We start from the raw sequence: 12,721 nt of genomic DNA, 5'->3' as shown, positions 1-12,721 counted from the left end.
CGGGCCTGCCTGCTTCTCCCCAGGCATCGTGGAGCTTCTCTTAGCGCAGCTTTCGCCTCTCCTTCCGACTCCAAGCTGTCACTCCTCCACCTCATCTACGAAGCAAGCGCGAAAAAAAAAAAAAAACAAGCAAACTGAGAGATATACAAGGCAGCAATAAAATGGAATAGTGAAACAGGGAAGGGAGCGCGAAGACACCTGTAAAGGAGGCAATGCGCACTCCCCGCATGCACACAAGCACTCATAGCAGTCCCTCCCTCCCGCCCCCCGCCCCACCCCCAACAGCTGGTGGCACGGGCAGCAATACACAAATTGGAATCAGCACTCAGGAGGTAGTCGATGATGCGCCTCCCCTTTGCACCGCTCGGTGTTCGGGATGATCAATTCAAGCGCGGTTACACGTCAGCATCGCACCTTCACCCTTTTTGTTGGCGCCTCTCTCCCCCCTCTCCCTCCCCTACACATACACACACACTCTCTCTCTACGAGGGTGCAAAAGCCGCTCCTCCACCGTCGTCCCCCAGCCGCGTCAGGTTCGAAGAGTCGGTAGGAGAGGTCGAATCGTATGTGTCCTTCTTGTTCGGTATTGCGAATCGCGTGTCTTTCCTCACCAGCGGCCACAGCAGACGCGGAGAGAAGTTCACCTCAGTTGTCCACAGCACGCACCACTGAATCATGAGGATCAGCCACAGAAGGAACAGCAGAAAGTAGGCGCCCCAACTAAGGTAGCCAAATATGAAGGTTTGGCGAAAGTAAAGGTTCCGTAAGGCGGCACACGCCGCCATGTCGATCCTCTCCGAGAAGATGAGCAGAACTAACTGAATGATCAACAGCGGAACACAGGAGAAGCTAATGCGCACCGTTGACGCCTCCTTCAATATTATGAAGATGTACACGACGAGGATGTACACGATCGTGATGCTGGAAAGAACGACGATGGCAATGTTGTACGAGTTGCATATCCTCATCGGCAGATGGATTGCGGCCGTGGCGAGGAGGAAAATGTTCGTCTCCAGCAGTGATGCCATGACGTAGTGTAGCACGTGCGCTACCGCGCTATGTCGCTCCAGTGGGTGGGGTTCCTTGCCGATGTCGAAGCAGGCAAAGCCAAACCCGTCGATTGAATCGTGCGTTAAAAGAAACCAGGCGTAGCCGAACAGCGCCACGCACCACTGCGCGGTCGCGGCCACGAGGAGCACAATATAAGGCCAGCGATGCCGCCACATAGGGTCGATGCTGACTTCAATGTTGTTGAAGTACGCCTGCGTGATGAGCTGCGGAAAGGCAAATATTATTGCGTAGAAAATGCTAGAGATGCGGCTGCAGGCGACGATGTTATGGGCCAGAATCATGCGCTTCTGCCGCAGCGCACGGAAGTAGGCGATGAGGCAGAAGATGTCGAAAAGCGGCAGCACTGGCACCACCGCAACATAAGGTGACGGCACCAACAAGTACTCCCCGTCTTCATTCCTGGGCTCGTACTGCGACTCGTCCTGCCGGGTCCGCACCGTGCAGATGATGCAGATCAGATTCAGAGCCCAGCCTGCCCCAAAGACAATTAGTGTGTAGAAGCCGTAGCTCTGGAGACTGCCGTTGTTCGCCAAAATCCAGCTCACCAGCACCAGCGCGATCGCCACGGTGGAGAAAACAATCGCGCACAGCTGCACAATCATAAAAATCAGGTTGATGATCTGCATCGCGCGGGACTGGTTTATCAGAATGGAGTGCAGGGGCTCGTCAGGCAGGACGTGCTGGTGATCGTACATGAGCTTGATGTACTCGAAGCCGCTACGCTTGAGCAGGGTGTACTGCTTGTGCGAGAGCCGCACAAAAGGCATGCGAAAAAAGGAGGTGAGGTACTCGTAGATGGCGGGGCTCAGCTCCCCTTGGTTGATAGAAAATAGTTCATCCATGGTCTCCTGCACATTGCGCTGCGCCTCCACGTCCGTTTCGTCCAGCGTGCCAGAGTCGAGAATCATTCGCACAAGGTACGGGTTGTGCTCCGCAGCGGCAATCTCGAAGCCACGCACCGGCATCTCCTTCGACCGCGACGCCAGCGCCGCGGCGACAAGGTGCCCAAATGGCTCTGACTGATTCGACTGATACCCGCGCAGTGCCGACAGGAGATCCACCACGTACGCATTCGGCTCGCCATCGTAGCCGTCGACGTCCGAGTCAGTTTCGTCGTTAGCGCCCATGAAGGAGTCGTTCATGGCGTCCTGGTTCACAATTTTCACGACAGGCTGCGCAGTGCTCGGGTTGTTCCACAAGAGGCGATCCTGGGATGGATCGATGACGACCAAGTCAAGCGGCACTTCAAAAGGCCCTTCACTGTTGCGTGAGTCCGGGTCGTCTGGGGGCATCAGTGTGTTGTTGTACGGCTCGAATAGGGTACGTCGGCTTCTGTAGGTGGAAGACAAGGGCGGCGGGCGTGTCGGTAGGCTACGTCGGGTGGGGTCGTACGTCACGCCGGTGCCGGAAATCAGTGAAGTGGAGCGACTCGTCACGGCGCGGCGCGTGGGAACGCGAGGCGGTCTCGTGTTCTCGCGCAAGCGCGCCGCATACGCGGCACGCGCTTCGGCAGCAGCAGCAGCAGCAGCAGCAGTGCCACCAGGGTTGACAAGGCTCTCCAGGTAGGAGTTCACCTGCTCGCCACGATTAGAGACAAGCTGGCGCACCGAAGTCCACCAGCTGTTCTTGTCGTCTGCTGCGGTCGTTACTTGTGCCAGTGGCTGGGCCGCAGTACCCGTACCACTACGAAGAGATCCATCGGGCATAGAAGCCCTCAACTCGCGCGCAGGAGTCAACGGATACTGACTAGCTAAACCGCTGCCGGATGCCGAAAGCACAGATGACTGTTGCATGGAAGGTGGCAGCGGAGGGAGGGAGTTTGAGCCACTCGCCCTAGTTACGTTCTTCGCCCCGCGCTGCAAGTCGCTCCTGGCATCACGTGAACTGGGTGCCAGCAGCGACAATGAAGTCGGCAGTGCTGCAGGCATATTGCTGTTGGGTGGAGAAATCCGCTGGTGGCCCGTAGCGCCCCTTCGCGCTGAGCTGGGAGTAGGTGTGTAGCTTGCCAGTATCTCACCAGGGGCAGTGGGCCCACTCCTTGGAGAGGCAAAGGCATCCGACGCAGGTAGTGTCACGGCTGAGGCTGCGGTCGGCGCCAGTGACGCATTGATCTGCTTTGTGGTCTCAGGGAAGATGCTGGACCCCATGCCATCAGTATCGTCGCTGCTTTGGCGAGAGAACGAAACATGCGCCGTGCTGCAGTCCGAGCTGCTGTGAAACGAAGATACGTGACCAGACGACATACGTGCTCCGACAGAGAGCCTGACAGTAGGCGCCGATGCGAAAAATGCACTTAATCAGTTGTTTTGGTCCGGCTGCCCTCTGGAAGAAGGAAAAAAATGCAGTGGAGTGATTCAGGCGCGCGCACTGGCAAGCGCACCACTCTTGAAGATAAAAGCACAAGTGGAGATTTGGCTAGTAACTTCTGCACTCGAGCACTGCGCCCCTTCGCTGCGCGTGTTCGTGTGTAAGAAGTTTCTCTTCGTGAAAGATGAAGAAGGGAACCAGCAGAAAGATATGATGGCAAGTGCAAATAAAAACCACAAGCAGGAAGATCAAGACGCAATGGAGGTGAGTCCACGCAGCGCACGTGCACGGCTGCAGTTCAGAGTGTGGGCCAACAAGCTAACCTCGCAAAGGTCGTGAAAATTCGGGGGAAGAGAAGGAAGAGAGAAGCACTGGTGGGGGGTGGAGAAGAAAAGCAAAGTGTGCAGAGAAGCAGAGAGAGTAAAAGAAAGAGCCCGCACGCACGAGGAGCCTACGAGAGAGAGAAGAGAAGAGGAGGCGCTGTGCTTTTCTCTCGCTTTCTGTGGCGGTTGTCCTCTTCGAGACTCGCGAAATAAAAAAAGGGGGGAAGAAAAAGCAGCACAGAGAGAAAGGCACGCCTTCTTCGCGCGGCGCGCTTCACTGCGGAGTGCCCTTCGTTGTCTCGACCACGTTCAAGTTGCCGCTGTTGTCCGCCTTGCCACTCGCTATCTCTGCTCTCTGTGCCTTCGTAGGTGTCCGACTCACCGGCAGGTTCTTCTTTCAAGTCAGCACCAGGTATGAGCAGTTCTAGCAGAAAAAAAAAAAGAAGAGAGCGTGAATGCACAGGGACACTCGAAGCCAATAGCAGAAAGAAAAGGGGCAGTCCGTCAAGGATGGTGATGGGGTGTGCAAGCGTGACGCTGCACGTCTGTCCACAAGACCGCGCTTATCTTCACTTCACTTCGACCGCCAAACAATTTGTTCCCGTAGGGCTTGCAAGGCGGAGCCGAGGGCTATGTGATGCGTGTGTGTGTGTGTGTGTGTGTGTGTGTGTCTGTGTGTGTGCATAGATATCTACGGCTATAATGTGCTCACGAGAGAAGCATGCGAAGAAGATCACACAAGACTTCGCGTAAACCTCGCCCAAGACGCGCTCCGTCTCAGCCTCCCCTTACCGCCACGCACAGCTGACAAGAACGCCAATGCCGTCACACATGCAAGATGCACGTGCAACTCCGCGCGCGCAGTCAACGAGGTGCCCCCTTTCTACCAAGGGGAAAGGGAGAAAGCAGGCGTAATGGTGCAGGGGGAAAAAAAAAGAGAGCAAACGAAACGATTATCCAAAACACTGAGTGACTCGGACCCAATTCGCGCTTGTAGGTGCGCACGCGCACTTCTGTAGAGTAACAAACAAAGGGGAGGCGCAGAGGTTAAAGAGAGGAGAAGCTCGAATGAGCGGCGGAGGAAGGTATTGAACAACCGAAAACAGTTTCAGAGTAGAAACGACGCAAGCACTGAATACTGCGTCGACACGCCTGCGACGGCGTGCGCTCATTCAACAAAGAGGCGGCAGTGGGGTTCTGGCTCTCGCTCTTCCCCCCACCCCACTTCATCCCTGGAGGCTTTCAGTGCCTGGCAGAGGTACTCCAACACACCCATATGCCAGCTGCCGATGTCACCTCACCTCTCACGAATACGCAAACCCCCCTCCCCCAGCGGGCAAGGTAGAGATCATGGCGTCCCCCTTCGCGTGGTATGCCTTGAGAAGCATCAGCCGTGTCCCGTGAGGCGGCGCAAGATGCTGCAATCCGCCATGCACAGTACGCTATGGCACCCCCTTCCCTCCCCTCCTTTCCTTTTCTTCAAGCCTCACTCATTTGGCTGTTGTTGTTGTCTCGTTCGTTGTTTATAAATGACCACAATTGCGCTAATATGCAGAAAACATGCGGAAAACTGAAACAGAAAGAAAAAATAAAAAGGGGGAGGCCTTTCGCAAACTCCAACACACAAACACACACACATGGGACGAGAACAAAATAAGAGCTCATGCAAGCATCACACGAATACCTACGTCGCATGCTTTCAGGCTATCAGAAAGGGGTCGGTGAACCTCCAGTGAGATCCCCTCGATCCGGCGAAGATGGTGCAGGCGTCCGGGGAATAGCATGTGTGCGTGCGCGTTTGTGGGTGTGGGACTGTCTTCTCCACACTGCACATCACTGCAGACACAAACAGAGAGAGAAACACGTCCCGCACTTCAACATTAAACGAAATAAATAGATAAATAAATATATTACGTGAAAGATCAGCAAGGGAAGGAAGAGAAAAATGAGGACAGGAAAGAAATGCTGAAGAGGTTCCACTTCGCCTCTCTCAGTATTGCGTTAGAGTTTGGTCTTATTCCTGCTTGCCGCTGCCCGCTTTCCTGCCTGCGTGTATGAGTGCGAAAACAACGGGGATGCGCACCCGAGCAAGCCCCCTTTCCCGTGCCACAGAACGTGGTGCTACACCTTCACAAAGAGAGAAGACAGCGAGGCTTCCTTATGGAGGCTGTGCACCGCCTGCGCCAGCAGCGGTGCCGTCGTCAGTACAGTCAGCTTATCGCACCTAGCCGTCTTCAGACGCTGATCAATCGAGTCGGACACCACTAGCTCTTCCAGTGCCTCGCAGGCGTTAATACGGGTACACGCCGGATCAGTCAAAATGCCGTGGCTCGCGCAGGCAATCACACGCGTTGCACCCATTTCCTTCAGCAGGTCGCATGCCTTGCACAGTGTGCCGGCGGTGTCGACCATATCGTCGATGATGACGCACGTGTAGCCCAGGACATTACCGACTGTCTGCATGGAGTCCACCACGCCCGCCTCCTTGCGACGCTTCAGGATGGTGACAATATGGCTAGCGCCGATGCGATCGGCCAGCACGTTGGCACGCTCGACGCCGCCGGCATCGGGCGAGACTACCACAGTTTCGTTCTTGTCAAACCACGGCTGCCGCATCAGGTACGTCGCGAACTCGGGGAACATGAGCAGATTGTCCACCGGGATGTTTCGGAAGAAGCCCTGTATCTGACCGCAGTGCAGATCCATCGTCACGACACGGTCGACACCCATGCACTGCAGAAGCTGTGCCACCGCGGAGGCAGAGATCGGCACACGCGGCTCGCTCTTACGATCCTGGCGACTATACGCGTAATACGGCACAATAGCCGTAATGCGCTTGGCGGAAGACAACTTCAGAGTGTGCACCAGCAGCAGCAGCTCCATCATGGCTGTATTGACGTCCGTGTCGAAGCCGCCGGCAGTCGGCTGAATGATGAAGCAGTCATCCCCGCGAACGTTGTCGACCACCTTAATATTGAGCTCCCCATTAGCAAAGCGTTTGATCTCCGTGCGGCACTTGTCCACGTTCAGACACTTGGCTACGTTGTCCGTGAGGTCCGGGTTGGCGGTGCCAGAGATGAGCCGAATGCGAAAGGCCGTCTCTACTCCTGGGCGCACATGATGACGGTAGAAGAAGGTCTCCCCGGCGGCGACTTGATGCCCCTTGTGATGCTGGGGTGTGTTTGCAGACATCCAAGAGAATGATATGAAGCAGAAAAACTCACGCAAGCTCTCAAAATCGGAGAGAAAAGCTGAGAAATGTATACGTCTCTACCAGCTTACTTATGCGCGCGTAGGTGCGCTCGGCCAACTGCCAGAGTACCCCCTTTTTTGCTTTAAGTGGTTGCAATGGCTCTACTGTTCTTTGGGTTATGTGAGGCTTTGCCCCTGTATCTTTTATGCTTCGATCGTTAGTGGAAGGCAATGGGAGTTGTTGGCAGAGGAAGGAATGAAGAGAGAAGCACACGGCAGAGCTACGCAGGTAAGGAAGGAAGAGCGAGAGCGTGAAGTCAGCGAAGAAAAAAAGGGGGAGACGTGCGCGTACTTCTGCAGACGTGGGGACACGCGTCTGTTGCTGCTGTATGAAGGTGGCGTGAAGTCGGATAAGCGAAGCAGAAAACGAGTGAAAGAAAGAGAATGAATGAAAAACAAAACAAAGGAGAGAAGGGAGAGGCAATGGGACAGCGAAGTAGCGACCAGAAGAGGCCGCCTATGCCGGTGCCGGCACGCAAAGACGCACAAGTGCCGCAGAGAATCGTCTTTGTGAAGCACAAGATCTGACTTGTGTAGAGGGCGCACATGCACATACGCGAGAGAGAATGAGACACAACCGAGTCAGATCGATTGTGCAACTCGAGTCTAGAGAAGAGCAAGGTAGGCGGTGCAGCGGAAAGGACGGCGGCGGGGGTCGGGGGGAGGTCCTACACAGCAGGTGAAAACAGCTATCACATCAAAGAGAGGCGCAAAACAGTGCGCCTGTGCACACTCACATGTGTGTGTGTGCGCGCGTATTGCGTTCGGATAAGGGATGAGTGGCTGCTCGGCGGTTGTGCAACGTGCGACATTCTACGACTTGGTATAGAGAGATGCTAGCGGTCCCATAATCGGCACTTCATGCGCAGCATACTGAGGGAGAGGTAGCATCGGCACTTTGGCGCAACTAGTTCCACGGCGGCATCGACGCGTTGCAGCGCAGCCACACCCTGCGTCCAGGTGGACACTGGGTGCGCACACAACTGCGTGGCCATCCTAGTGAGCCTGCTGACGCGCAAAATAGGGAGGTAGGACGCAGCTCCGGCAGTGGTGGTACGGTTCAGCACTGTGCGGACACGGTCCCTCAGAAACTGCCGGTGCCGCCTCCACACCTGCGGCTGAAGCCACCGCTACAGCGCTGTCACCACGGAATGAGGTTGCGACGCGGCTCAATGCCGGTGCCACATTCACTGACTTGGAAAGTGCAATCCGTCCAGCGGCGTTGGCAGAGTCGCCACTGCGACGGCGACTCCAACACGCGGAGCAGGGGCATCGGACAGCGTCATGGTGAGCGTGAAAGTACTGGCAAAAGCCGCAGTTGCTTCTCGCCAGCGACATTGTCAAGATTTGTGCGTGTCGTAGATGGACGACCCTCAATACGAGTGGGCAAGGCGGTGCCAGCGGCGTGCGTGTAGCTGCGGGTGTCGTCAGACCTTTTTCTTTTCGCTGTACAGCGTAGAGAACGATCCGGTGAGCAGAAGAAAATGGAGAGCAGAAGAGAAAGTGGTGGGAACAATATAGGAAAGATTGAGGCAGTACATAGCGCAATCGGTATAGAGTAAAATAAAAGAGAGAGAAACCCTTCTCGAGCATGTCTGCACTGTCTTCACAGCTGCTGTTTCCTGTCCCACATGAGTTGGTGTGTCTGCAACGCTCCGTATACGAGCTCATATCGCGCACATACCACACAGAAGTGTGAGGAGGAGTGGCCCCACGACCTCACTTTCTCTCTGCTTTGCTGGAGTGCGCAATGTGCCCCTCCCAGAATGCCCTCCATCGATCGACGCCTCTCTCTCCGAAGGTACCACCAACTGAATTTATCGGCTGCTTGTACGGAGATGGTCAGTGTATGCGTGGCGTCACATGCTGTTGGTTCGTTTAGCTCCATTTTTCGCTTCTCTTTTTGTTCTTTTACCGCTACAGATACGCTAGCACGGAGGGGGTTAGGAGGGAATAGGCCCAAGTGAAGAGCAGACGAAGAGGACGGGGGGAGGGTAGCAGTGGCAGTGCACTTCACCTGGACTAACCTGCCTTCAAGTGATAGACACCCTCCGCTCCTCTCATGGGAGGGACAGCCGCGATGCAGCAGCCCTACCTGCGCTTGTGAGATGCCTTGCTGCCTCCTGTAGGGCTCTGCGGTCCCACCCCGCTGCCGGTAAGCAGTTTCTCCGAGCTCTTCTCGCTCCTATTCCAGAGAGCCTTCGCCCATTCGGGTATCACGTTTGACTCCTTCCACGGACGAAGCAGGTCGCACTCCGCCTTCTCCCCCTTCACGTGCAGGCGGAACAGCTCCGACTGGTACAACGCCTTGGGGTTGTTAAGGCTCTGCAGCAACAGAGGGAAGAAGATGCCGTAGGTCAAGGCCAAGAACGCGCTGAGCACAGCAGGTAAGCCGATCGACGACACCGTAAGGTCACGCAGCTTACCGAGGTCGTACTCCCAGTGCTTCTGAATGCTCTCTTTGTCGGTGTAGGGGTCCTTGACTCGGATTAGGGTGTCGTCATCGCAGCGCCAAATCGAAAAGAAGATGTAGATCGCCGTGAACACAATCGCGACGTGCACTACCACAAAGGTGAAATAGATTCGATGTTGGATATCCGGATCGGTGTTGTCCAGACTCCAGCTCACGATCAGCACCGTGAGATGCAGAAAAAGGTTCATGATTTAGTTAATGTGCTGGCAAGATCGTAATGCGCGTGCGGGTAGGCGAGGGGCACTTCGGGAAGGGGGTGAGTGTGAAAGCGGGGAGCAGACGGGAATCTTGGATAGTGCCTTACCCGCTTTTCAGGTGTTGCTTGTGCTTCTGTTTCTGGCCACAGAGACACTTGGTGGTGTAGCGAAGAAAACAATCGTACAGGTGCGTGTATGCCACAGAAGGAGAATGGGTGTGTGTGTGTAAGGGGGGGGAGAGGGAGAGGGAGAGGGGTCAGAGCATCAGGCAGTAGAATGCCCCAACACTCGCACGCGTGTACAATCACCGCTACAGTAGACCCACACACACACACACTGCAAGCTTTTCTCAGAGCTCTTTTGAATGGTGGCAGACACTGTGCCATGCAGTGAAGGCCCTGAGATTTTGAATGAGCGTATGGACGTGCTTCATCGCCACCCAGCACCTGAAACAATGGCCACCACTTTGTTTTTTCTTCTCTTTTTCAGTTTGTTAAAACGCGTCGGCGTTGTCACGCATTATTCGAGCCTGTCAGTTACATCTCTCTCTCTCGCGCGCGCTTGTTGCGCTAATGGACGTCGCTGCTGTTGGCCTCGCCACTCCGTTGCTATCAACAAGCTCTTTTCGTTTTCCTCGATGGCGGGTGTCTCCTGCTCGCACGCCACAGCACCCACGATGACACACATTGGAGCGCGCAAGAGCGCACTTGACAAAGACGCAACAAAGCGCAGCGACACACACCACTGCACACGAAGGGTGAGGAGGGGGAGAGGGAAGAAAAAAATACAGCATCACATCTCACATCTTTTCCGTTAGAGAAGAGGGTGGCAGAAAGAGAGAGGACGAGGAAAGGGGGTAACGAGAAGGAAGTCTGACAAAGAAGCCGCAGCTGAATGGCGGTTAGCGGGAAGCCAAACACATCGAAAAGAGCCGCCGCCCCCCGTCCCCATCCCACTTCGTGGCGCTTGAAAACAACTCGAGAGCACCTCTTTCTCAGCTGCTGCACTCTCACCCTCCACTTTCCTCAGCGCATCAACGACTTCCAGTTTATAGGACGGAATAGGTGAAGGCCCTCGTAATCTGTTGTCACCACCAGGCCAGGAACCTGCATGTGCCAGTGCGCTTCCTTCGGATGTACCAGTCCCTGATGATGAAACATTAGCTGATCGGGGTACTCCTTCAGCCTCCCGCTAAACAACTCGCCCACCGCCTCCTGCTCCTCGTTAACATCGCGCTCGAGTGACAGGTCCCACAGAGTGCAGCATCCATCATCGCTGAGAACAGACAGAACACTCTCGTTGTGTGGCGCAAACTCCACGGATGTGATGGCCTTCTTGTGAAGTGCGATGCGCTGGATCGGCTCCGGAGTGGCAATGCGCCGCAGATCCCACACCGAAACAGCGCCGCTCTCGGCACCCGTCACAAGCAGGTGTGATGCTTGACGGGCACGGTTCCAGTCAGCCACGTTGATGTCGGAGGAGTCCGCCTGAAAAGAAATTTTGCAGGCCCGCATGTCACGCGTATCCCACACCTCCACTGCACCGCCGGCACGGGTGGTGATGAGCACGTCTGTCTGCGTCGGACTCCACTGAATCTCCTCAATCGACATGGCGCCAGGTGCGATGCTGCTCGCCACGCTCTTCCACCGGCCGTCGTCAGTGGGCTGCCACACGAACAGGGAGCCGGCGCAATCACCCGATGCGAAGACGTTCGTCTGCACGGAGCTCCAGTCGAGTCCATAGCCCTCCGTCTTGTGCGACGTCGACGGAGTGCAGAACTTCAGCGGCTGAGCCTTCTTGCCCTGCCCCCCATCCGACTGCTGCTTCCACACCTGTGCCTGTTCCTTTGACCAGTTCGAGAAGTCCGTCAGAGCACGCACCTCCGACCCAATATCGAAGACCTGCACGTGGCCTGCGTCGGACCACACGGCCACGAGCTGGCTGCCACTCGCGGGGTTGTTCTGCGGGCAGCAGCGCACGCGGTTGGCGGTGCCGTAGTGCTTGATGGTGCGGTGGTGTACCACTGGTTCGCCATCGTTCACGTCCTCGTCGACCGCGTCGTCCTCGTCTTCCTCGCTATCGTCCTCTTCACCGATGTAATCTTCCTCGCTATCGTTGTCACTGGCTACATCATACTTGGTACGACACATGTTCGTTACGTAGAGCACCAGCAGCTCATTGCGGGCCTGCTCATCCGCCTGCGTGCCGCACACCAGCACCGTGGAAAGCGGGTATTTGGTGTGGTTCTCTTTGTTGTCCTTCACGACATCGAAGGACAGGCAGGGATACTCGGTGCGCAGCTGGAAGAAGGCGTCGTAGGCCTTGTTCGAGAACTCTAGCTTCATTGACTCACAGCCCTCTGCTTCGCCGACGGTGGCACCGTCGATGTCACCGCGCCACACCGACACCGCTGCAGCACCACCGGTCTCGTCATCGTCGTCGGAATCTGCCTGGCCAGCCTCCTTGAAGGAGATAGACTTGAGGCCCTTCGTAATGTGTGCCGAGGACTCCTTCTGGAACTCGGCGTACTCATCGTCGTTCTCGTCGCTCGCCTCGATGATTTCCTCTTTGTCGTCGTCTTCGAAGTCCTCAACGTCGCCCTCGTCATCTTCCCAGCTGCCGTCATCGTCCTCGAGCTCCACCTGTCGCTTCGCCTCCTCGAGCTCACGCTGCCGAAGCGCCTCCTCTTCCTTTAGCATCTCCTTCGCATCCTTGGTGCGAATGCGCGCTCCAGGGGCATCCTCCCCGTCTCGCGACGTCCGCTTCGCTCCGCGTTTCATTGAGCCTAGGTCTTTAAGAAAACAAAATAAAAAGACGAAGAAATGAAGAGATGCGGAGTAGGTTTCAGGCGTGCGCTGAACTTTGAAAAAAAAAAAAACGCCGCAGAGGGAGAGCAAGCGTACCACGGAATGGAAGCAAAGAGAGAAGGCGGGGATGTGTGCTTGTGTCTGTCTGTCCGTTTGGCTGCCGCTACTGTTTCGTGAGAGAAAAAGGAGTGGAACGCTACGGTGATGTTGCTTCGCCGTGTACTTGAGCTAGGCACCTCTGCTCTTCGCGCCTATAGAACAGAAGCCAAGAAGCACAATCGGAAGGAAGAG

At 55.8% G+C, this 12,721-nt stretch overlaps 5 protein-coding genes across 5 annotated transcripts; all 5 read right to left on the bottom strand.

Moving 5' to 3' along the window:
- Nucleotides 1-482: 482 nt before the first annotated feature.
- On the bottom strand, nt 483-2,363 carry LPMP_332040 (hypothetical protein; the record flags this gene model as incomplete). Its single annotated transcript, XM_010703993.1, has 1 exon — nt 483-2,363. One exon carries the CDS (start codon nt 2,361-2,363, stop codon nt 483-485), a length of 1,881 nt encoding a protein of 626 aa, XP_010702295.1.
- Nucleotides 2,364-5,822: 3,459 nt separating this feature from the next.
- Nucleotides 5,823-6,893, bottom strand: LPMP_332030 (phosphoribosylpyrophosphate synthetase, putative; the record flags this gene model as incomplete). The annotated part of the gene is made up of 1 exon (XM_010703992.1): nt 5,823-6,893. The coding sequence occupies one exon, from the start codon at nt 6,891-6,893 to the stop codon at nt 5,823-5,825; it is 1,071 nt and encodes a 356-aa protein (XP_010702294.1).
- A 1,666-nt stretch (nt 6,894-8,559) lies between these two features.
- Nucleotides 8,560-8,841, bottom strand: LPMP_332020 (hypothetical protein; the record flags this gene model as incomplete). The annotated part of the gene is made up of 1 exon (XM_010703991.1): nt 8,560-8,841. The coding sequence occupies one exon, from the start codon at nt 8,839-8,841 to the stop codon at nt 8,560-8,562; it is 282 nt and encodes a 93-aa protein (XP_010702293.1).
- Nucleotides 8,842-9,044: 203 nt separating this feature from the next.
- On the bottom strand, nt 9,045-9,614 carry LPMP_332010 (phosphate transporter, putative; the record flags this gene model as incomplete). The annotated part of the gene is made up of 1 exon (XM_010703990.1): nt 9,045-9,614. The coding sequence occupies one exon, from the start codon at nt 9,612-9,614 to the stop codon at nt 9,045-9,047; it is 570 nt and encodes a 189-aa protein (XP_010702292.1).
- Nucleotides 9,615-10,648: 1,034 nt separating this feature from the next.
- Nucleotides 10,649-12,403, bottom strand: LPMP_332000 (ribosome assembly protein rrb1, putative; the record flags this gene model as incomplete). Its single annotated transcript, XM_010703989.1, has 1 exon — nt 10,649-12,403. One exon carries the CDS (start codon nt 12,401-12,403, stop codon nt 10,649-10,651), a length of 1,755 nt encoding a protein of 584 aa, XP_010702291.1.
- Between the last annotated feature and the right edge of the window lie 318 nt (nt 12,404-12,721).

This window comes from Leishmania panamensis (genome assembly GCF_000755165.1).
Source record: "Leishmania panamensis strain MHOM/PA/94/PSC-1 chromosome 33 sequence".
Lineage (NCBI taxonomy): Eukaryota > Euglenozoa > Kinetoplastea > Trypanosomatida > Trypanosomatidae > Leishmania > Leishmania panamensis.
The sequence above is the reverse complement of the archived record's forward strand: the minus strand, read 5'-3'. Positions and strand labels throughout refer to the sequence as shown.